The following is a 17223-nucleotide window of genomic DNA, read 5'->3' on the forward strand; positions in this document are numbered from 1 at the left end:
GCGGCGCGCGCGCGCACACGGCGGATTTCGGGAAAGGGGCGCGCGCGCGCCGCCCTCGAGAGTCGCCGCTAGCTGTCCTCTCCTGTCGTGGGGGGGGGGGGTGTTCCGGGTTATAGTTTTACTATGAGATGGGGCGTTATAGCAACTTTACCGTCAGCGACGCGCGGTTCGGCGCCTGACCAGAAAGTGCCGAATAGCACAGTAACGTGCGGCGGTGCACGAATACGAGTGTATTATGGGATGTCAACGAATATGAATAAACAGCGTGTAAACAGCAGCATCTCTATTTCTGCAGCAGAGATATTAAGTCTCTTGTTTCTTTTAGGTCTCGGTGGCCCCCTCCTCCTCCTCCTCTCCCCCTCCTCTGAACCGTGTAGTCTGTGGTCGTTTCGTGCCCATTATCGCGGGTCGGAAGTCGGGGAGCGCAGTTACAGGTATTGGTTTTGTTGCAATAAGATGTCCTGTCCGCGATTTAACGCGTCCGCTTTGCCTCCCCGCCCCCCCACCCACCCCCTCCCGTTTAAATCGCCGTGCCGCTCAAACAGAAACACGATACGGGTCCACTAAACACAAGAGCCCCCATGCATCGCCCAGGTAACGTAAGTCCTGCTCAAGAATGCAGCGTCTGACTGCGTTGATCCGAATCACATAACATAACGTGTCTCATCAGCGACGGAGGAGAGACGGGGGGGGGGGATGCCAAAAATCCTTCCAGTGTCGTGTTAAGTATTGCATTAGTGCACCCTGTGATGGGAGACCGGCGTTTGGAGTATCTTATTTTATTTATTTTTTGGGTCAGGTTCGGGCTCCCAGTCTGCATGGGCGCCTTTTAAATTCAGACATCTCAGCCGGCTGCGTACATTTTCTTTCTTTCTTTCTTTTTTTGTCTTTGCTTGAGGCGGCGGAAGCAGAGGAAATCCACGTGTATCAACAAAGCCTATCACTCAAGTCGGTCGAAGTTGTAACCCCTGCGGCTGCTGCTCCGCCGGAGCACGGTCTGTGAAGTACCGAGCACTGCTTGTCCTGTGAAGAAGCTGCCACAGGGCGACAGTATGGCTTCAGGGCTCAGAGGCGCTGTGCCGTGTTTAGCGTGTCCGTAGCCTGACTGGATCAGACCGATGTGTGGAGTGGAGCAGAGAGGACGCGACATAACAACAACAGGCGGACCGGTACCGGACTCCGTTCAGAATGCGCGAGGAGAACCCTTTCTGCCCAGGCTGCTGAATTCCGGAGGAAACTAGAAGTCCCTATGTGAGAGATGTCCTCCACACAGAAACCAACAATCCCCCCCTTACAACTGACATCGGACCAGCTGACAGTGATCGTCGCGTCTTGTGAGTATTGCCATTCGCACTTTCCGCAGTTTTACATGTTCGGTGAGAGGTTTTTGTTGTAGGATGCGTTGCCTTTATTCGCGTCAGAGAAGCTTCGCTGAGGGTTCTGTGAAGTTAGAAAATGTAACGAGAATGTTTCAAACGGGACGACTTTCTTTTTGAGATGACATCAGAATTTTGAAGAGAAACATAACGTCACAATATGAGCCAAACGAGAGAAAAAAAAGAAACTGCATGGGTGAAGAGAAGAAACAAAGTATCCCAATAAAGCCATATACACCATAAGGTGTGATTAATGTCCCCGCTGGATTGTGGGTTCGTGTTAGAACTATCCAATTATGCTGCAGCAACGTGATAAGGCTATCGCTGCTGATAGCAGCTAATTTACTTGCCACATGGGACACGGAGCATTTTTTCCCCCATGATTACCATCAATGACCTCAGAGGTCGTCTTATTATCTGCAAGCTGTTATTGGTCTTGATAGAACAGCATCAGGAGAGAAATTCCTTGATTCTACATTTAGCTGCGTTTCAGAGAAGGTCTCATGGCCAGATTGTAGAAAGTGGAAATTGCCCGGCCAAAGTGAACATACAATTTTCCCCAGACAGAAGCCAGTCTTATCCCAATCCCTTTGTGTCACATAAACCCCTCGAAACCCCACTTAAAACCTCGCAACTGTGAAGTGTCGGAAAACGCCGTGTGACTTCGCTGGCATCTCCTGACGAGCCAATGGGTGACCGAAGAAAGAGTGTCTAATTAGCTGTGACTAATGAACAGTCCCTTCTCTGTTGTTTCCAAACAGTTTCTTCTCTGGTGTTCTTTGTGGTCATTGTGGTGCTGCTGTCCTTCATCTACCGTAAGGACCCTCAGTGCTGCAGAGTCCGCTCCTGTCAGCAGTCACACGTAGACATGGTGAGTCCATGTGGAGAAACAGAAGCGAGAAACTAACCCTCTCATGTCCAGGATTCTGTAGAACAACCTGTAAGCTTATTGCCTTTTCCAGACTTGTCCACACCAAGTTGTTCTCATTAATCATTTGGTGGATCGGGGTCCAAGCACACCGTTCAATCCCACGCAGCAGCGTTAAGGAGTGTCAGATTCAATTTGCATGCTAATGAGTAAACATGATTGTTGTCTGGGCACACATTTGCCTCGATTGAATTAGCTGCCCCCCCACACCTCCCCCGAAATCGAGAAATATCCCCATGCCGTATGACACAGAAGCTTTAATGGACTTGGACAGAATTAGCCCTTCACTGGAGATTTGGGTTTTACTTATTTACCTGTGTAATTAAAGCACCATGAATTAATTTGTTTTCCCCTCACCCGCTGGCATTGCATGTTGAAGCAGAACAACATAATCTTTTAAAGTGTCATAGGGTTCTTTTCTCAAGGTAAATTATGGCATTTTAGCTAGATGAACAGATAGATATAGATATACTTTACTGTCCTACTAGAGGAAATTTGTTGGAAATTTGAGTCTCCATCCATCCATCCATCCATCCATCCATCCATCCATCCATCCATCCATCTATCCATTATCCAAACCGCTCATCCTACTCAGGCTCGCGGGGATGCTGGAGCCTATCCCAGCAGTCATTGGGCGGCAGGCGGGGAGACACCCTGGACCAAAAACCCAAGTTCACCTCCAAACATCAAAAAACAAGATCGCCATATAAGATCATCATATCCCCATCATACATACATACATACATACATACATACATACATACATACATAGTACATACATACACAGTACATACATACATAGTACATACATACATACATACATAGTACATACATACATACATACATACATAGTACAAACAAACAAACATAGTACATACATACATACATACATACATACATACATACATACATACATACATACATACATACATACATACATACATACATACATACATATTGTAGCAAATTCAGGGTGCAGCCGGGACGCAAACACGGGCTAACCAGTCGACCTGTTAGCCAAGGGCTAGCGAGTCTAGTCATCCGTGGACGTTCCACCCCCCCCCCTCCTTCGGGAAGCGCGCTTCAGCATACCAGCTCCCTCACGCCTGTGGGCGCACGCGCTTCGGATGGCCTCACGGTTTCACCATCCCACTTCTGACACCAATGTGGCGAATTCAGGGGGCAGCCGGGAATCCGCCGCAGCCGGGACGCGAACCCGGGTTGCGCTAAAGAGCTAAAGAGTCCGACCCGTTAGCCAAGGGCTAGCGAGTCTAGTCATCCGTGGTCGTTATGATATATTATACATACATACTATATATTATATACTATATTATACTATATTACCTATACTATCCCTATCCCTATATGTTATATTACTATATTATATAGTATATTACTATATATATATAATTATTGCTATATACTATATTATATTATTATACATATTACCATACTATATTACATACATACATACATACATACATACATACATACATACATACATACATACATACATACATACATACATACATTACTGACGTTAGCTGATATATGCCCAAGACAAGACAGAAACTAAACCACGAGAAGAGGCCTGGGTACCGTTTGGTGTGGAAGTGCAGTCGCCTGAGCGTAGCGAATCTTTATGGCTTCACAACGCCATTTCAACTGCCGCAATAAAACAGCAGGCCACGGTGCAGGAAATACCGTTCCCCTCCGTCCTCCACCATCCTCCATGCTTCCTTTTCCTGGCTTGCATCTCACCTCCCGAGGTCCCAGGGGTGAAGCGGCGGCGTTATCTCGAGAGCGCAGAGACACAACCCCAAACCGGGCCTCGCTCACATACAGGAAGCTGCGCTGCTCTGCGGTCTCAGTGGTTTGAACTTGTGCCGTCCCGCGTCAGGAACGGACAAACCGTCCCAGATGCACATGTCGGTCACGTTGACCTGTAGCTGCGCTGAGCATCCAGTTGCCTGCCAGATAAGAAATCACGGACAAGTGGAGTTTTACTTTGCTATCAGTGTCGAGCGTCCAAGTACGTACGGCAAATTGCAGAAGACACACCGTAAACGGTCGGAGAACGGGGAGGAGATAACCTCGGGGGAGTCCCGGAGGGTGAGGAGTCCACGTGGTAAGCGTCGTTCGAAAGAACGAAAGGCGTCTTTTTTGGGATGATTCATTTGCTTCAGTTCAAAACAAACATTTTCCTTGACGCCGGTGCTAAGACTGAGTCAGATGTGAGGCTGAAAGGGGGGGAGGGGAGGAGGAGGGGGGCTGTTTTTTGTTATCAACACAAGGGCTGAGACGGCGAAGGCCCAGTCAGATTGTGAGGGAAGTGCACACGGAGAGACTCTTTCATTGTGTCCCTATGGAACGGTTAATGTCTCCTATCAACTCTGCCGTCACATACCTCTCCCTGCTTCAGTTTGCAACATGAATAGTGGCTGGACCCCGCTGTGGGTGTCGGGGGGGGGCACGGGGGGGACAATGGCTCTCCTTTAGACGGTGGTGCTGAAAAAGGCCCGCCGGCGATGGGGTCCTCCCCCGACTCCAACTCTGATTTTACACGGCTGTGCTTTTCCACAGTGGGTGAATCGGTGACGGCAGACAAAAGGGCGGCTCCCCTTTTTCTCTGTTTCCCGAAGACTTTCTCGACCGTTAAAAGTGCAAACCAGGGAGAGAAAGTGACCTTTGACACGGCCGTTTCTGCGCCCACTCTCCGCATCACGTGCTGTAAGGGTTATGGCAAAGGTCATTGGAGTGTGCCGGTCCGAGTTGTTTAAACAGGCCTGGGAAAACGCGCAATTGTTTTGATGCTTTTTTGTCCTCTTAACTTCCACCGGCTTCTCTGTGGCCGTCGTTTCTTGGCGACGGCTGCAACTGGGATCCTCACCTCCCGTGATCCTCACCTCCCGTGTCGTCATCTCGGAATGACCCGTCTCGGGAAGGAGCTCAGTTGACTTTGTGGCAACACAGACCCGAATGACGTACGAGGCCATAATGTGTACTGGAGCGCGCTCGTTAAAGGGTACCTGCTGGAGTTACAAGGGGAAGAGAGACGCTCTGAAAGGACCGCACTGTGTGGTTTGTTACCAAAGGAACCCCGATGACACACTGGGACACGGGGCATTGTTCTTCGGGACAAAGGAGGCTCATTTAGACGGAGAAACAATCACGCAGTTTTTCTGGCAGGCGTCTTCCCCCCAGGATTCCTACCTCGACCGGTCGCGTTCGAGGAAGGGGCGGTGTGTTGGGAGGAGGCACGGAAATCTGGAGGGTGGTCGTCTTATTTGTTGGACAATTTATGGTATCGCTAAACCAGCCAGTGTCCGCTGTGATTAAATAAGGCGTGAAAATTGTTCAATTAGGCTGAAATTAGTGGATTTCTGACTAATTAGAGCATTAGGGCAGAGTACCAAGGATTCACAATGTGGAGAACCAAATGAAACACTGAAATGAGGGGCGTCCGGGCAGCATAGCGGTCTACTCCGTTGCCCACCAACACGGGGATCTCCGGTTCGAATCCCCGTGGAAGCCGGGTGTGGGTATGTGTCCTGGTTGCTGCACGGCGTGGGTTTCCTCCGGGGGCTCCGGCTCCCTCCCACCGTCAAAAAGAAGCTAGGGTTAATACTCCTGTCTGTGCCCCTGAGCAAGGCAATGGAAAGAAGAACCGGAGTTGGTCTCCGGGCGCTGCAGCTGCCCACTGCTCCTGCACAATAGGATGGCTTACATGCAGAGAACACATGTTATTGTAACCTACAATGGCAAAAATAAAACGGCGTTCTTTCTTGGAACAGTTGCCAATGGTTGTTGTTGGTCGTTAGGCCACCGTATTGTTCATAAGGGTGGAGATACCTGCAGTCAGTTGAGGCGGAGGAGGTCACTTAGATGAGTGAGGGAACGTTTCTCCCAATAAATGTTGTGTCCGGATGAACTGATTCAACTTCACGTGAATTGGCCTCGTTGTGCCGCTCTTGGTCCTTTCAAACTCTCGCAGATGCGCTCACCGCTTTCTCCACGTGTGTTTGTTCCACCAGGACGCCGCTCCCCAGTACTACAGCAGCAGACAGATGCTGGTCGGGGGTCCCTGTCTGGAGCAGAGCCAGGCCTTAAGTGGCTGTGACACTCAGGTGAGGGGCAAACACTGCGGAAGTATCCTAACAATTGGCTACTATGTTGGCTACCTCCTGTGAAAGTGAAACACCAATATATATATATATATATATATATATATATATATATATATATATATATATATTTTTTTTTAACCTAAGCCCTATTTTCCCATCATTTAGGATACAGTTGAGTAATGGGTTGCAGAAGCTTTTAAACTGATTCAATTCAGTGTGGCGCGATCTCGCGCTGGCTGCCTGCTGTGCAGCAAGCCGCAGGGTAATTCTTCGGGGCAACAGCGCTCGCCAAACAACGTCCCCTAAAAGAGCTCTTTTTTTTGGCACTACAGGCTCAGGATGTTAGGAGTAGAGGTGACGAAGGTGGACGCGTTTAAATACCTGGGGTCAACTGTCCAAAGTAACGGGGAGTGCGGAAGAGAGGTGAAGAAGAGAGTGCAGGCAGGGTGGAGTGGGTGGAGAAGAGTGTCAGGAGTGATTTGCGACAGAAGGGTACCAGCAAGAGTTAAAGGGAAGGTTTACAAAGATGGTTGTGAGACCAGCTATGTTATATGGTTTGGAGACAGTGGCACTGATGAAAAGACAGGAGGTGGAGCTGGAGGTGGCAGAGATGAAGATGATAAGATTTTCACTGGGAGTGACGAAGAAGGACAGGATTAGGAACGATATTAGAGGGACAGCTCAGGTTGGACGGTTTGGAGACAAAGCAAGAGAGGCAAGATTGAGATGGTTTGGACATGTGTGGAGGAGAGATGCTGGGTATATTGGGAGAAGGATGCTGAATATGGAGCTGCCGGGGAAGAGGAGAAGAGGAAGGCCAAAGAGGAGGTTTATGAATGTGGTGAGGGAGGACATGCAGGTGGCTGGTGGGACAGAGGAAGAGGCAGAGGACAGGAAGAGATGGAAACGGATGATCCGCTGTGGCGCCCCCTAACGGGAGCAGGCGAAAGTAGTAGTAGTAGTAATAGTAGTAGTAGTAGTAGTGGTGGTAGTAGTAGTAATAGTAGTAGTAGTAGTGGTGGTAGTAGTAGTAGTAGTAATAGTAGTAGTAGTAGTAGTGGTGGTAGTAGTAGTAATAGTAGTAGTGGTGGTAGTAGTAGTAGTAGTAGTAGTAGTAGTAGTGGTGGTAGCAGTAGTAGTAGTAGTAGTAATAGTAGTGGTAGTACTAGTGGTTGTAGTAGTAGTAGTAGTAGTACTAGTAGTGGTAGTAGTAGTAGTAGTAGTAGTAGTGGTGGTAGTAGTAGTAGTAGTAGTGGTGGTGGTAGTAGTAGTAGTAGTAGTAGTAGTACTAGTAGTGGTAGTAGTAGTAGTAGTAGTAGTAGTGGTGGTAGTAGTAGTAGTAGTAGTGGTGGTGGTAGTAGTGGTAGTAGTAGTAGTAGTAGTAGTAGTGGTGGTAGTAGTAGTAGTAGTAGTAGTAGTGGTGGTGTAGCAGTAGTAGTAGTAGTAGTAGTGGTGGTAGCAGTAGTAGTAGTAGTAGTAGTAGTAGTGGTGGTGGTAGTAGTAGTAGTAGTAGTGGTGGTAGCAGTAGTAGTAGTAGTAGTAGTAGTAGCAGTAGTAGTAGTAGTAGTAATAGGAGTAGTAGTAGTAGTAGTGGTGGTAGTAGTAGTAGTAGTAGTAATAGTAGTAGTAGTAGTAGTGGTGGTAGTAGTAGTAGTAATAGTAGTGGTGGTAGTAGTAGTAGTAGTAATAGTAGTAATAGTAGTAGTAGTAGTAGTAGTAGTGGTGGTAGCAGTAGTAGTAATAGTAGTAGTAGTAGTAATAGTAGTAGTAGTAGTAGTGGTGGTAGTAGTAGTAGTAGGCTCAGGATTAAAAACACCTTTCATTATGAAGAGACAATCTCAGTACAGTCAGTCATTGCGGTGACAGACCTTTTTTTGCATTTTTCTCCAAATTTCATGCTTCCGTTGTCGTCTTCCTGTGCCAACTTACTCCTCGTAGGATAACGGAGCAGGACTTCTTCTCCGGTATGAAACGGATTCGGTATCGATATGAATCCGTGACTGCGTTTGTGCTTAACGGTCTATAAACTCTCATAACATGGGGCGCCTGGATAGCGGTCTATTCCGTTGGGAAGCCGGATAGTAGTTGGTATATGTGTCTTGGTCGCTACGCTAGCGCCGTGGGGGGGGGCTGTCCGGGAGGGAGGGGGAACTGGGGGTGGGGGTGGGGGGGAATAGCGTGATCCTCTCACGCGCTACGTCCCCCGGGCGAAACTCCTCCCTGTCAGGTGAAAAGAAGCGGCTGGCGACTGCACATGTATGGGAGGAGGCATGTGGTGGTCTGCAGCCCTCCCCGGATCGGCAGAGGGGGGTGGAGCAGCGACCGGAATGGCTCGGAAGAGTGGGGTAATTAGCCGGATACAAGTGGGGAAAAAAGGGGGGGGGTGCACAAAAAAGGGCTCTTTTAGTGGATGTTATTTGGCGAGCGCAATTGCCCCGAAGGGCTACGCCACAGCTCGGTGTGCGGCAGTCAGTCAGCCGATGTGAACTTGCTCAGTACCGAAGCAGTTTAACAGATCTGGCAACCTGTCGCTTGATTAGACCCTTAACGATAGCAGAAAAGGGCATGGGTTAAAAATGACCAGTTATGACAGGACCTGTCTCATCCCCCTCACTGACCTGCTGTGCTTTGCCCCCCGCATGTGTCCTTCGGAGCAGGCTGGTCCGCTGTTTTACGTCAGCAGACCCTCCAGCTACAGCCTGCCCTCCCTGGAGGGCCCCCTGCCCAGGCTGCCATCTTATGAGAGCGTGAGGAAGAAGGACCGCCAGAGGCAGATCCACATGATGATTGCGGATCGCTTCGGCCTCAATGGACCCATTATCACCGAGGTGGGGGCATGTTAAGATTTAGGACGGGGACACGGCAGTTGATGCACGCAGTCCCCGGTCATAAATGACGGGACAATGGCGTGTTTCATCCGCCGCGGTCCAACAGTACCCATCGTTTGCTCCTCTCTCTTCTCTCATACTCTCAGAAGAACGCTGTATCTCAAACCTCACATAACCCCCAGCATTATTAGGGTGGCCCCTCAACTTCCGGTTTTGACAACGAAAGGGATATAATAAGAGGTAGGTTGTCTTTATTCCAGTGGCGGCTGGCCAGTGCAGGGCGCTGGGGCGCCGCCCCCTTCAAACATCATGAAAATCTACTTAAACATGTTACATACGTATAATTTAGTTGTTTAATGCAAATAATTATGAAATAAAAGCGTTTTTCAGTCTGTGAGCGCCATTAAATGTTGGCTCCAAATGGTATTTGGTTGATTTCTGTCTGAATACACATACTTCCTGGGTGAGGGAGCGCCGGCCAAACGACACCTTATGTAAGCCCTCAAACTTGTGGCGAGCAGGTGACCTGAGGCTGCTGTCTGATTGGTTCCTTCAGATTTTCCATAGGGGCGCAGTTCTGTGCTGCCCCAGACACGCCCACTTTTACTGGCAGCGAACCGGTATTGTTTTAATGCTTTTTGATCTTAACGTGATTGGACAACTCTCGTGGCTGTCAATCAGGTTCACACCCACCACGACTCCTCGTCTCGACTGTCAATCATCCACCCTCTACGAACCCTGATAGGCTCCGTTGCCCTTCTTAATAACTCTGACTGAGTGGACATTAAAGCAGCTGTCAGGTGTGCTGCGCCAAGGTAAACTGTAAACTGCGGGCCCCCCCCCCCCTTAAATTTTTAGCTCCAGCCGCCACTGATTATAACCACGCTGGCCTGCAATATTGTAACGAGAGCTTGTTCGAAGATAAGGCTGAACTCGGCGCTGAGTAAACACGACGCACTATCGGCTCATCTGCCGTTCCGCTGGCGGTCTGTGCTGGCGGTCGCTTCTCAAGGTTTCACCGTGTTGATCTTTTCGCCGAGCTTTTGACTCGCGCAACGCTCGAGCAAACAAGGTAATGAGAAAAAAGGCGCACCGAACATAATTAAAGCCTGTATCCAGAGCGCAAACAGTGCCTAAAAACACAGCTTTGTGCTCCTGTCTTGTACTGTGTGTTTTTTTTCCTTTTCCTGCTTTGACCTCCCCTCCTTTTCCCTTAATTAAACAGCCACCGTGGCACGACTGCCCATCCTTTTTACGCCACGCACACGCCATCACACGAACACGCGCACCTTCCGCTCGGGTGTCTGAAAAGCCCCCCCCCCCTTTAGGCTGTGTTTGGTGGGTACCAATGATGGCTCTTAATTTCCCCTGTCTTGTCTTGTGGCCTCAGGGGCAGACGAGCAGTAAAACTTGGTGGCCTGGTATGGGGTTTGTGTGTGGCGAGTGCATGAGGACTACGGTGGAGGTGCCAGGGTGGGCCCTGTCGCCCGAGGGTCCCCAAGCAATTAAAAGATAGGAGGACTCGGAGAGGGAGTGCGGATCTGCCTGATGTGATCAGATGGATCCAGCTTAACGCACCGGGGGAGCACACGCGTACCTGGCTAGCCGCGCGGAGGCCGATTAATCGGAAATGTAAATACAAACACATCCCAATTACGTTTTGTTTTACGAAGCGGCTATCTTGTCATGATGTACCTACTCTAAGCAGCACACCGGGCTAATCTCAGCAGGGGCAGTGAGTTTGTAGGTTGTATGCTAATTTCTTCTTCTTCCCCCCCCCCCGTCACGGACCAGTGTATTCATTGACTTGAATTGATTCGCTTAAGCAGTTGTGGGGTGTCACGTTGAATATTTAACCTTGTCTTAAAGTCAGTCTGTGAGTCTATTGTAAGCTGTTATGCCTCATCACTAAAAGGAACATAAACTTTAAAAGACTTGGAGCTCCTCTGAGTTCAGGAAGCCTTGCGCTAACTGCAGTCTCTGTGGGCCCCTTTCCTCTTTAGCTAGTTAGCTCTCATAGATTTCCTCTTTAGCTAGTTAGCTCTCATAGATTTCCTCTTTAGCTGGTTAGTTTTCATAGATTTCCTCTTTAGCTAGTTAGCTCTCATAGATTTCCTCTTTAGCTAGTTAGCTCTCATAGATTTCCTCTTTAGCTAGTTAGCTCTCATAGATTTCCTCTTTTGCTAGTTAGCTCTCATAGATTTCCTCTTTAGCTAGTTAGCTCTCATAGATTTCCTCTTTAGCTAGCTAGCTAACCGCCTTTCTTTTAAAAGCTCCTAGCTCACCTTTCTTTTTGAGGAAATTACTCGGCAGTTGTTTTCCCTCATTTTGCCTTCTCTCCCTTTCCTTTTTTCTTTTCTTTTCTGGAACCCAGGTTTTGCTTTCTTTAGGAAAGACATGACTCTGTGCTTGCGCTTGTATCAGCTGTCACTCGTGACAGGACTAGATGGGCTGCATTGAGAGATGCTCGTGAGGGGCGGACTAAACCATTTTGGCGTCCGTACAGACACAGGTAGCCGTGTCTGCGGGTGGTAAGCTGGATGTGGGTATGTGTCCTGGTTGCTGCACTAGCGCCTCCTCTGGTCGATCGGGGAACCTGTTCAGAGGGGAGAGGGAACTGGGGGGAATAGCGTGATCCTCCCACGCGCTACGTCCCCCCTGGTGAAACTCCTCACTGCCAGGTGAAAAGAAGCGGCTGGCGACTCCACATGAATTGGAGGAGACATGTGGTAGTCTGCAGCCCTCCCTGGATCGGCAGAGGGGGTGGAGCAGCGACCGGAACGGCTCAGTAGAGTGGGGGTAATTGGCCGGATACAATAAGGGGGGGGGGGTAATCTAGTTTTCAAAGCATTATTTTACAAAATCTCTTTCTTTTTTTTGACAGCCACCGCCGACATACGAGGAGAGCATCCTTCAATCCATGGAGGCACCATGTGACATTCTCATGTCCAGCTTGGACCTGTACCGCCCCCTGAACATCGGTCCGACACACACTTCCACAACTCCCACCGCTCAGAACGACCCGCCATCTCGGTGCTGCACCAACGACGGCATCAACAGTCCCGTTCTCCTGGAGTGACCCTACAGCCCCGCGTGCAGGCGGCCTCTGACCACTTTGTCGAGTTGGGGGATACAGAATCGGCAACCGCTAAATATGGACATCTTTCAGATCACAGATACCAGATCGACCGAGTCAAGGTCCTCCTAACTTCCGTACGAGTTGATCCAGATACCTCAATACTGAACGTATGAGAGCCAGCTGGGATAGGCGCCTGCTGAAGAATGACCAAAGACCAAAGAGGCCTACATGAAGTCTCCAGATGATGGGGTGTTGAATCGCGGATGCATGATATTCAACATTGGACCGGCACACGAGAACGTTCCAACGCTACTAGACCGTTGTGACGTACAACAATATGCTGCTGTGGTCCCCACAGGGAAGAAACTGGGCCGTGACTGTTTGGTACTACTGAAAAGGGAAACCAAGTCACACCGTAAATCCCCACGACCTGAGGTGGCTGGTACATCTCAGCATCGAGGAGGACCACAGGTGTGCCGTAATAATAATAATAATAATAAAGGAGCGAGAGAGAGAGAGAGAGAGAGAGAGAGAGAGAGAGAGCATATAAAATACCAAAACAAAGGAAGCGCTCTTTCTGTCACTACGTGAGCATTGTCACCTTAGCTGCCATTGTTTGCTCTGTTTTCTCTTCCGTTTCTGAGCCAAAGAGCGCCCTCCGTCATTCAGAGGGTCTTGCATTGGGACTGCGTCTCACTGTCTGGCTTGTGCGGCTACCCCGGACCAATTCTAATGCGAGAGGCGTTTTAATATGCACCCCGTAGAGGCAGTGTGTTTGAGATTTGGTTCACGGTTCAGCTCAAGAAAAGATGAGTGACTAAGAGGAAACCAAACGTGCTTATGAAAGTGCCTTTTCTTCAAGTTATTTTAACTTCATCACAAGGTTTCAGCAAAACCTAATTCCTCCCTTAGGGCCCTTGTACCACTGGGAATAATGTTCTTCCTGCTTGGAAAAAATGTCCCATCCTTGTTTCGCGCACGCAGACCAAACTCTTGTTGTTGGCATTCATGTGTATTTATGTCAGAGGAAATGTGTCACTGTTCACAGCTTCTCTATCAGAATAAATTAATGAACCAATCTGAGGCGTTTCTTCTTCTTCTTCTTTTCTCTCCTTTTGAATGGTGAGATTACGCAGAAGGAATAACACGCTGTGTGTCAAGGCTAACCTCTGCCATCTGGTGGCTGTTTGGAGAAATGCACTCGACGTTGTCAGCACAGTTCATTCGTTTATTCGTTCGTTCGTTCGATTATCTCTCGTGTCGGCACGGGGGGACTCGCTCCACTCAGCAAATACTGAGCCCAATTTTGATATAGTCAACTTGAATGCGGACACGTTCATATTACACTAGCACTATTTCACACTACACAAATGGCAAAAAATGCAAAACACTAGGTGTTATTATATTATATTATAGTAGTATAGTATTAAATATAAATATTAATATATTATATTTAGTACATTATATAATATATAAATATTAATATAACATGAATACGAATATAATATAGTACTATTATATTATTTCATATTATATATATAATATATTATATTATGTTGTGTATTTCTTTGGCAGTACATGTACTAAAATTTGATAATGGCTGGATATTATGTTATTATATTATATTATATTATAGGTGCTATAGGTGGTCATTGTAAAGATTGTGTCATCGGATTAGTGACTCAAGAGGTCGCGTATTTGAGTGATGAAATGTATCTGTCAGTAAACGTGGTATCCAGATGAACTGATTCAACCTTCTCTGATTTCCTTACCTGGATTATTGAGCATGCATCAAAACTGCTTGCTCATTGGTTTGTCGACGTCTTAAATCAGGAGTTATACATAATCCTCAGCGCAGGCGCAGACAGCCTGCTGGTTATGACTGATGGGGAGCCAGCAGGCAGCTCCCTCCTGCCTCTGCTTCCCAGCTGGCCCAGTACAAGGCGAGGCCCCGTTTGACCTCTAGAGTTACAAACGATCTATAGCCTTCTTATCATCGTCTCTGACATCAACCTCTAATTAACGACAGATTCAGCCATTTTCACCATTGTTCTGGTTATTTGTTAACAGGCGACCTACCGAATAATGTTGGGCGAAGGAGAAGGAGAGAGCGAGGGCATGTCCAGGGGCAGCGGGAGAGGAGGAAGGGTAGGAGTGTGGAGGTGAGAGTCAGAACTTTGAACGTTGGCACTGTGACTGGTAAAGGGAGACAGCTGGCTGACATGATGGAGAGCAGGAAGGTAGATATACTGTGTGTGCAAGAGACCAGGTGGAAGGGGAGTAAGGCCAGGAGCATCAGAGGTGGGTTCAAACTCTTCTACCACGGTGCGGATGGGAAGAGAAATGGGGTAGGGGTCATTCTGGAGGAAGAGTATGCCAAGAGTGTGTAGGAGGTGAAGAGAGTGTCGGACGGAGTGATGAGTGAGGAGTATGAAGCTGGAAATCGAAGGTGTGTTGATGAATGTTATCAGCCCGTATGCCCCGCAGGTTGGGTGTGAGATGGAGGAGAAAGAAGAATTCTGGGGTGAGTTGGATGAAGGGGTGGAGAGTGTAGCCGAGGAGGATAAAGTGGAGATTGGAGTGGACTTCAGTGGGCATGTTGGTGAAGGGAACAGAGGTGATGAGGAGGTGATGGACAAATATGGTGTAGAAGGAGAGGATTGTGGAAGGATAGATCGTCATGGATTTTGTGAAAAGGATGGAAGTTGCTGTAGTGAATACATATTTCAAGGAGAGGGAGGAACACAGGGTGATGTATAAGAGTGGAGGAAGGTGCACACAGGGGGACTATATCAGGGTGCTGAGAGAGGAGGTGTGGTACTGTATGAGGAATTTGGGAGTTGCAGAGAAGTATGTAGGAGTGGTGCAGGATATGTATGAGGGCAGTGTGACAGTGGTGAGGTGTGGGTTGGAATGACATATGGGTTAAAGGTGGAGGTGGGATTACATCAGGGATCAGCTCTGAGCCCTTTCTTGTTTGCAATGGTGATGGACAGGTTGACGGACGAGATCAGGCAGGAGTCTCCGTGGACTATGATGTTTGCGGATGACATTGTGATCTGTAGCGAGAGTAGGGTGCAGTTTGTGGAGAGCCTGGAGGGGTGGAGGTATGCACTGGAGAGAAGAGGAATGAAAGTCAGTTGGAGCAAGACAGAATACCTATGCGTGAATGAGAGGGAGGACAGTGGAATGGTGAGGATGCAAGGAGTAGAGGTGACGAAGGTGGATGAGTTTAAATACTTGGAGAGAACTCTTTAAAGTAACGGGGAGTGCAGAAGAGAGGTGAAGAAGAGAGTGCAGGCAGGGTGGAGTGGGTGGAGAAGAGTGTCAGGAGGGATTTGTGACAGAAGGGTACCAGCAAGAGTTAAAGAGAAGGTTTACAAGATGGTTGTGAGACCAGCTGTGTTACATGATTTGGAGACAGTGGCCCTGATGAAAAGACAGGAGGTGGAGCTGGAGGTGGCAGAGATGAAGATGATAAGATTTTCACTGGGAGTGACGAAGAAGGACAGGATTAGGAACGAGTATATTAGAGGGACCGCTCAGGTTGGACGGTTTGGAGACAAAGCAAGAGAGGCAAGATTGAGATGGTTTGGACATGTGTGGAGGAGAGATGCTGGGTATATTGGGAGAAGGATGCTGAATATGGAGCTGCCAGGGAAAAGGAGAAGAGGAAGGCCAAAGAGGAGGTTTATGGACGTGGTGAGGGAGGACATGCAGGTGGCTGGTGTGACAGAGGAAGATGCAGAGGACAGGAAGGGACGTAAACGGATGATCCGCTGTGGCGCCCCCTAACGGGAGCAGCCGAAAGTGGTACTAGTGGACGATCTACCTAATAACGTCTGACAGCAAACAGTTGTTAAGCATGGGAATTGTCCCTCTGTTTTTTGACTTTGCGGAATGGCATAATCCCAACATTTTGATTAAGTTGCATTCCTCAGATAACAACATAGCCTCCAAACCCCAATGGGCAGGAAGCAACAATTTAGATGAGTATCTCGAGCCAGTTAATTGGCAAGATAACTTGAGTCAACACCATTACAATTACCCACCAGGTATACAATAATAAACTGTAGATCCTTAAAAAGCTAACTCTATCCATCCATCCATCCATCTATCTATCTATCTATCTATCTATCTATCTATCTATCTATCTATCTATCTATCTATCTATCTATCTATCTATCTGTCTGTCTGTCTGTCTGTCTGTCTGTCTGTCTGTCTGTCTGTCTGTCTGTCTGTCTGTCTGTCTGTCTGTCTGTCTGTCTGTCTGTCTGTCTGTCTGTCTGTCTGTCTGTCTGTCTGTCTGTCTGTCTGTCTGTCCGTCCGTCCGTCCGTCCGTCCGTCCGTCCGTCCATCTATCTATCTATCTATCTATCTATCTATCTATCTATCTATCTATCTATCTATCTATCTATCTATCTATCTATCTATCTATCTATCTATCTATCTATCTATCTATCTATCTATCTATCTATCTATCTATCTATCTATCTATCCATCTAACCATCCATCTATCTATCTATCTATCTATCTATCTATCTATCTATCTATCTATCTATCTATCTATCTATCTATCTATCTATCTATCTATCTATCTATCTATCTATCTATCTATCTATCTATCTATCTATCTATCTATCTATCTATCTATCTATCTATCCATCCATCCATCTAACCATCTATCTATCTATCTATCTATCTATCTATCTATCTATCTATCTATCTATCTATCTATCTATCTATCTATCTATCTATCTATCTATCTATCTATCTATCTATCTATCGTTTAAGTAGCCTGTGATTACCTCACAAACATGGCCGCCTCGTTTCTCCGACTACTTCCGTGCCGGAAATAGCCGAAGTCTCCCCACCGCCGGAGAGC

General features: G+C 47.8%; 1 protein-coding gene across 2 annotated transcripts; it reads left to right on the plus strand.

Annotated features, from left to right (window-relative positions):
* Window positions 1-102: 102 nt before the first annotated feature.
* On the plus strand, window positions 103-13578 carry si:ch73-364h19.1 (uncharacterized). 2 transcript variants are annotated; one of them, XM_056288518.1, is made up of 6 exons: window positions 103-434; window positions 909-1334; window positions 2138-2247; window positions 6339-6431; window positions 9089-9259; window positions 12144-13578. In XM_056288518.1, exons 2-6 carry the CDS (start codon window positions 1259-1261, stop codon window positions 12336-12338), a joined length of 645 nt encoding a protein of 214 aa, XP_056144493.1. In that variant the 5' UTR covers window positions 103-434; window positions 909-1258; the 3' UTR covers window positions 12339-13578. The 2 variants fall into 2 exon arrangements, with proteins under 2 accessions (XP_056144493.1, XP_056144492.1); XM_056288517.1 differs by lacking the exon at window positions 103-434 and having other exon boundaries at window positions 699-1334.
* Window positions 13579-17223: the final 3645 nt, after the last annotated feature.

This window comes from Lampris incognitus, chromosome 10, assembly GCF_029633865.1.
Source record: "Lampris incognitus isolate fLamInc1 chromosome 10, fLamInc1.hap2, whole genome shotgun sequence".
NCBI lineage: Eukaryota > Metazoa > Chordata > Actinopteri > Lampriformes > Lampridae > Lampris > Lampris incognitus.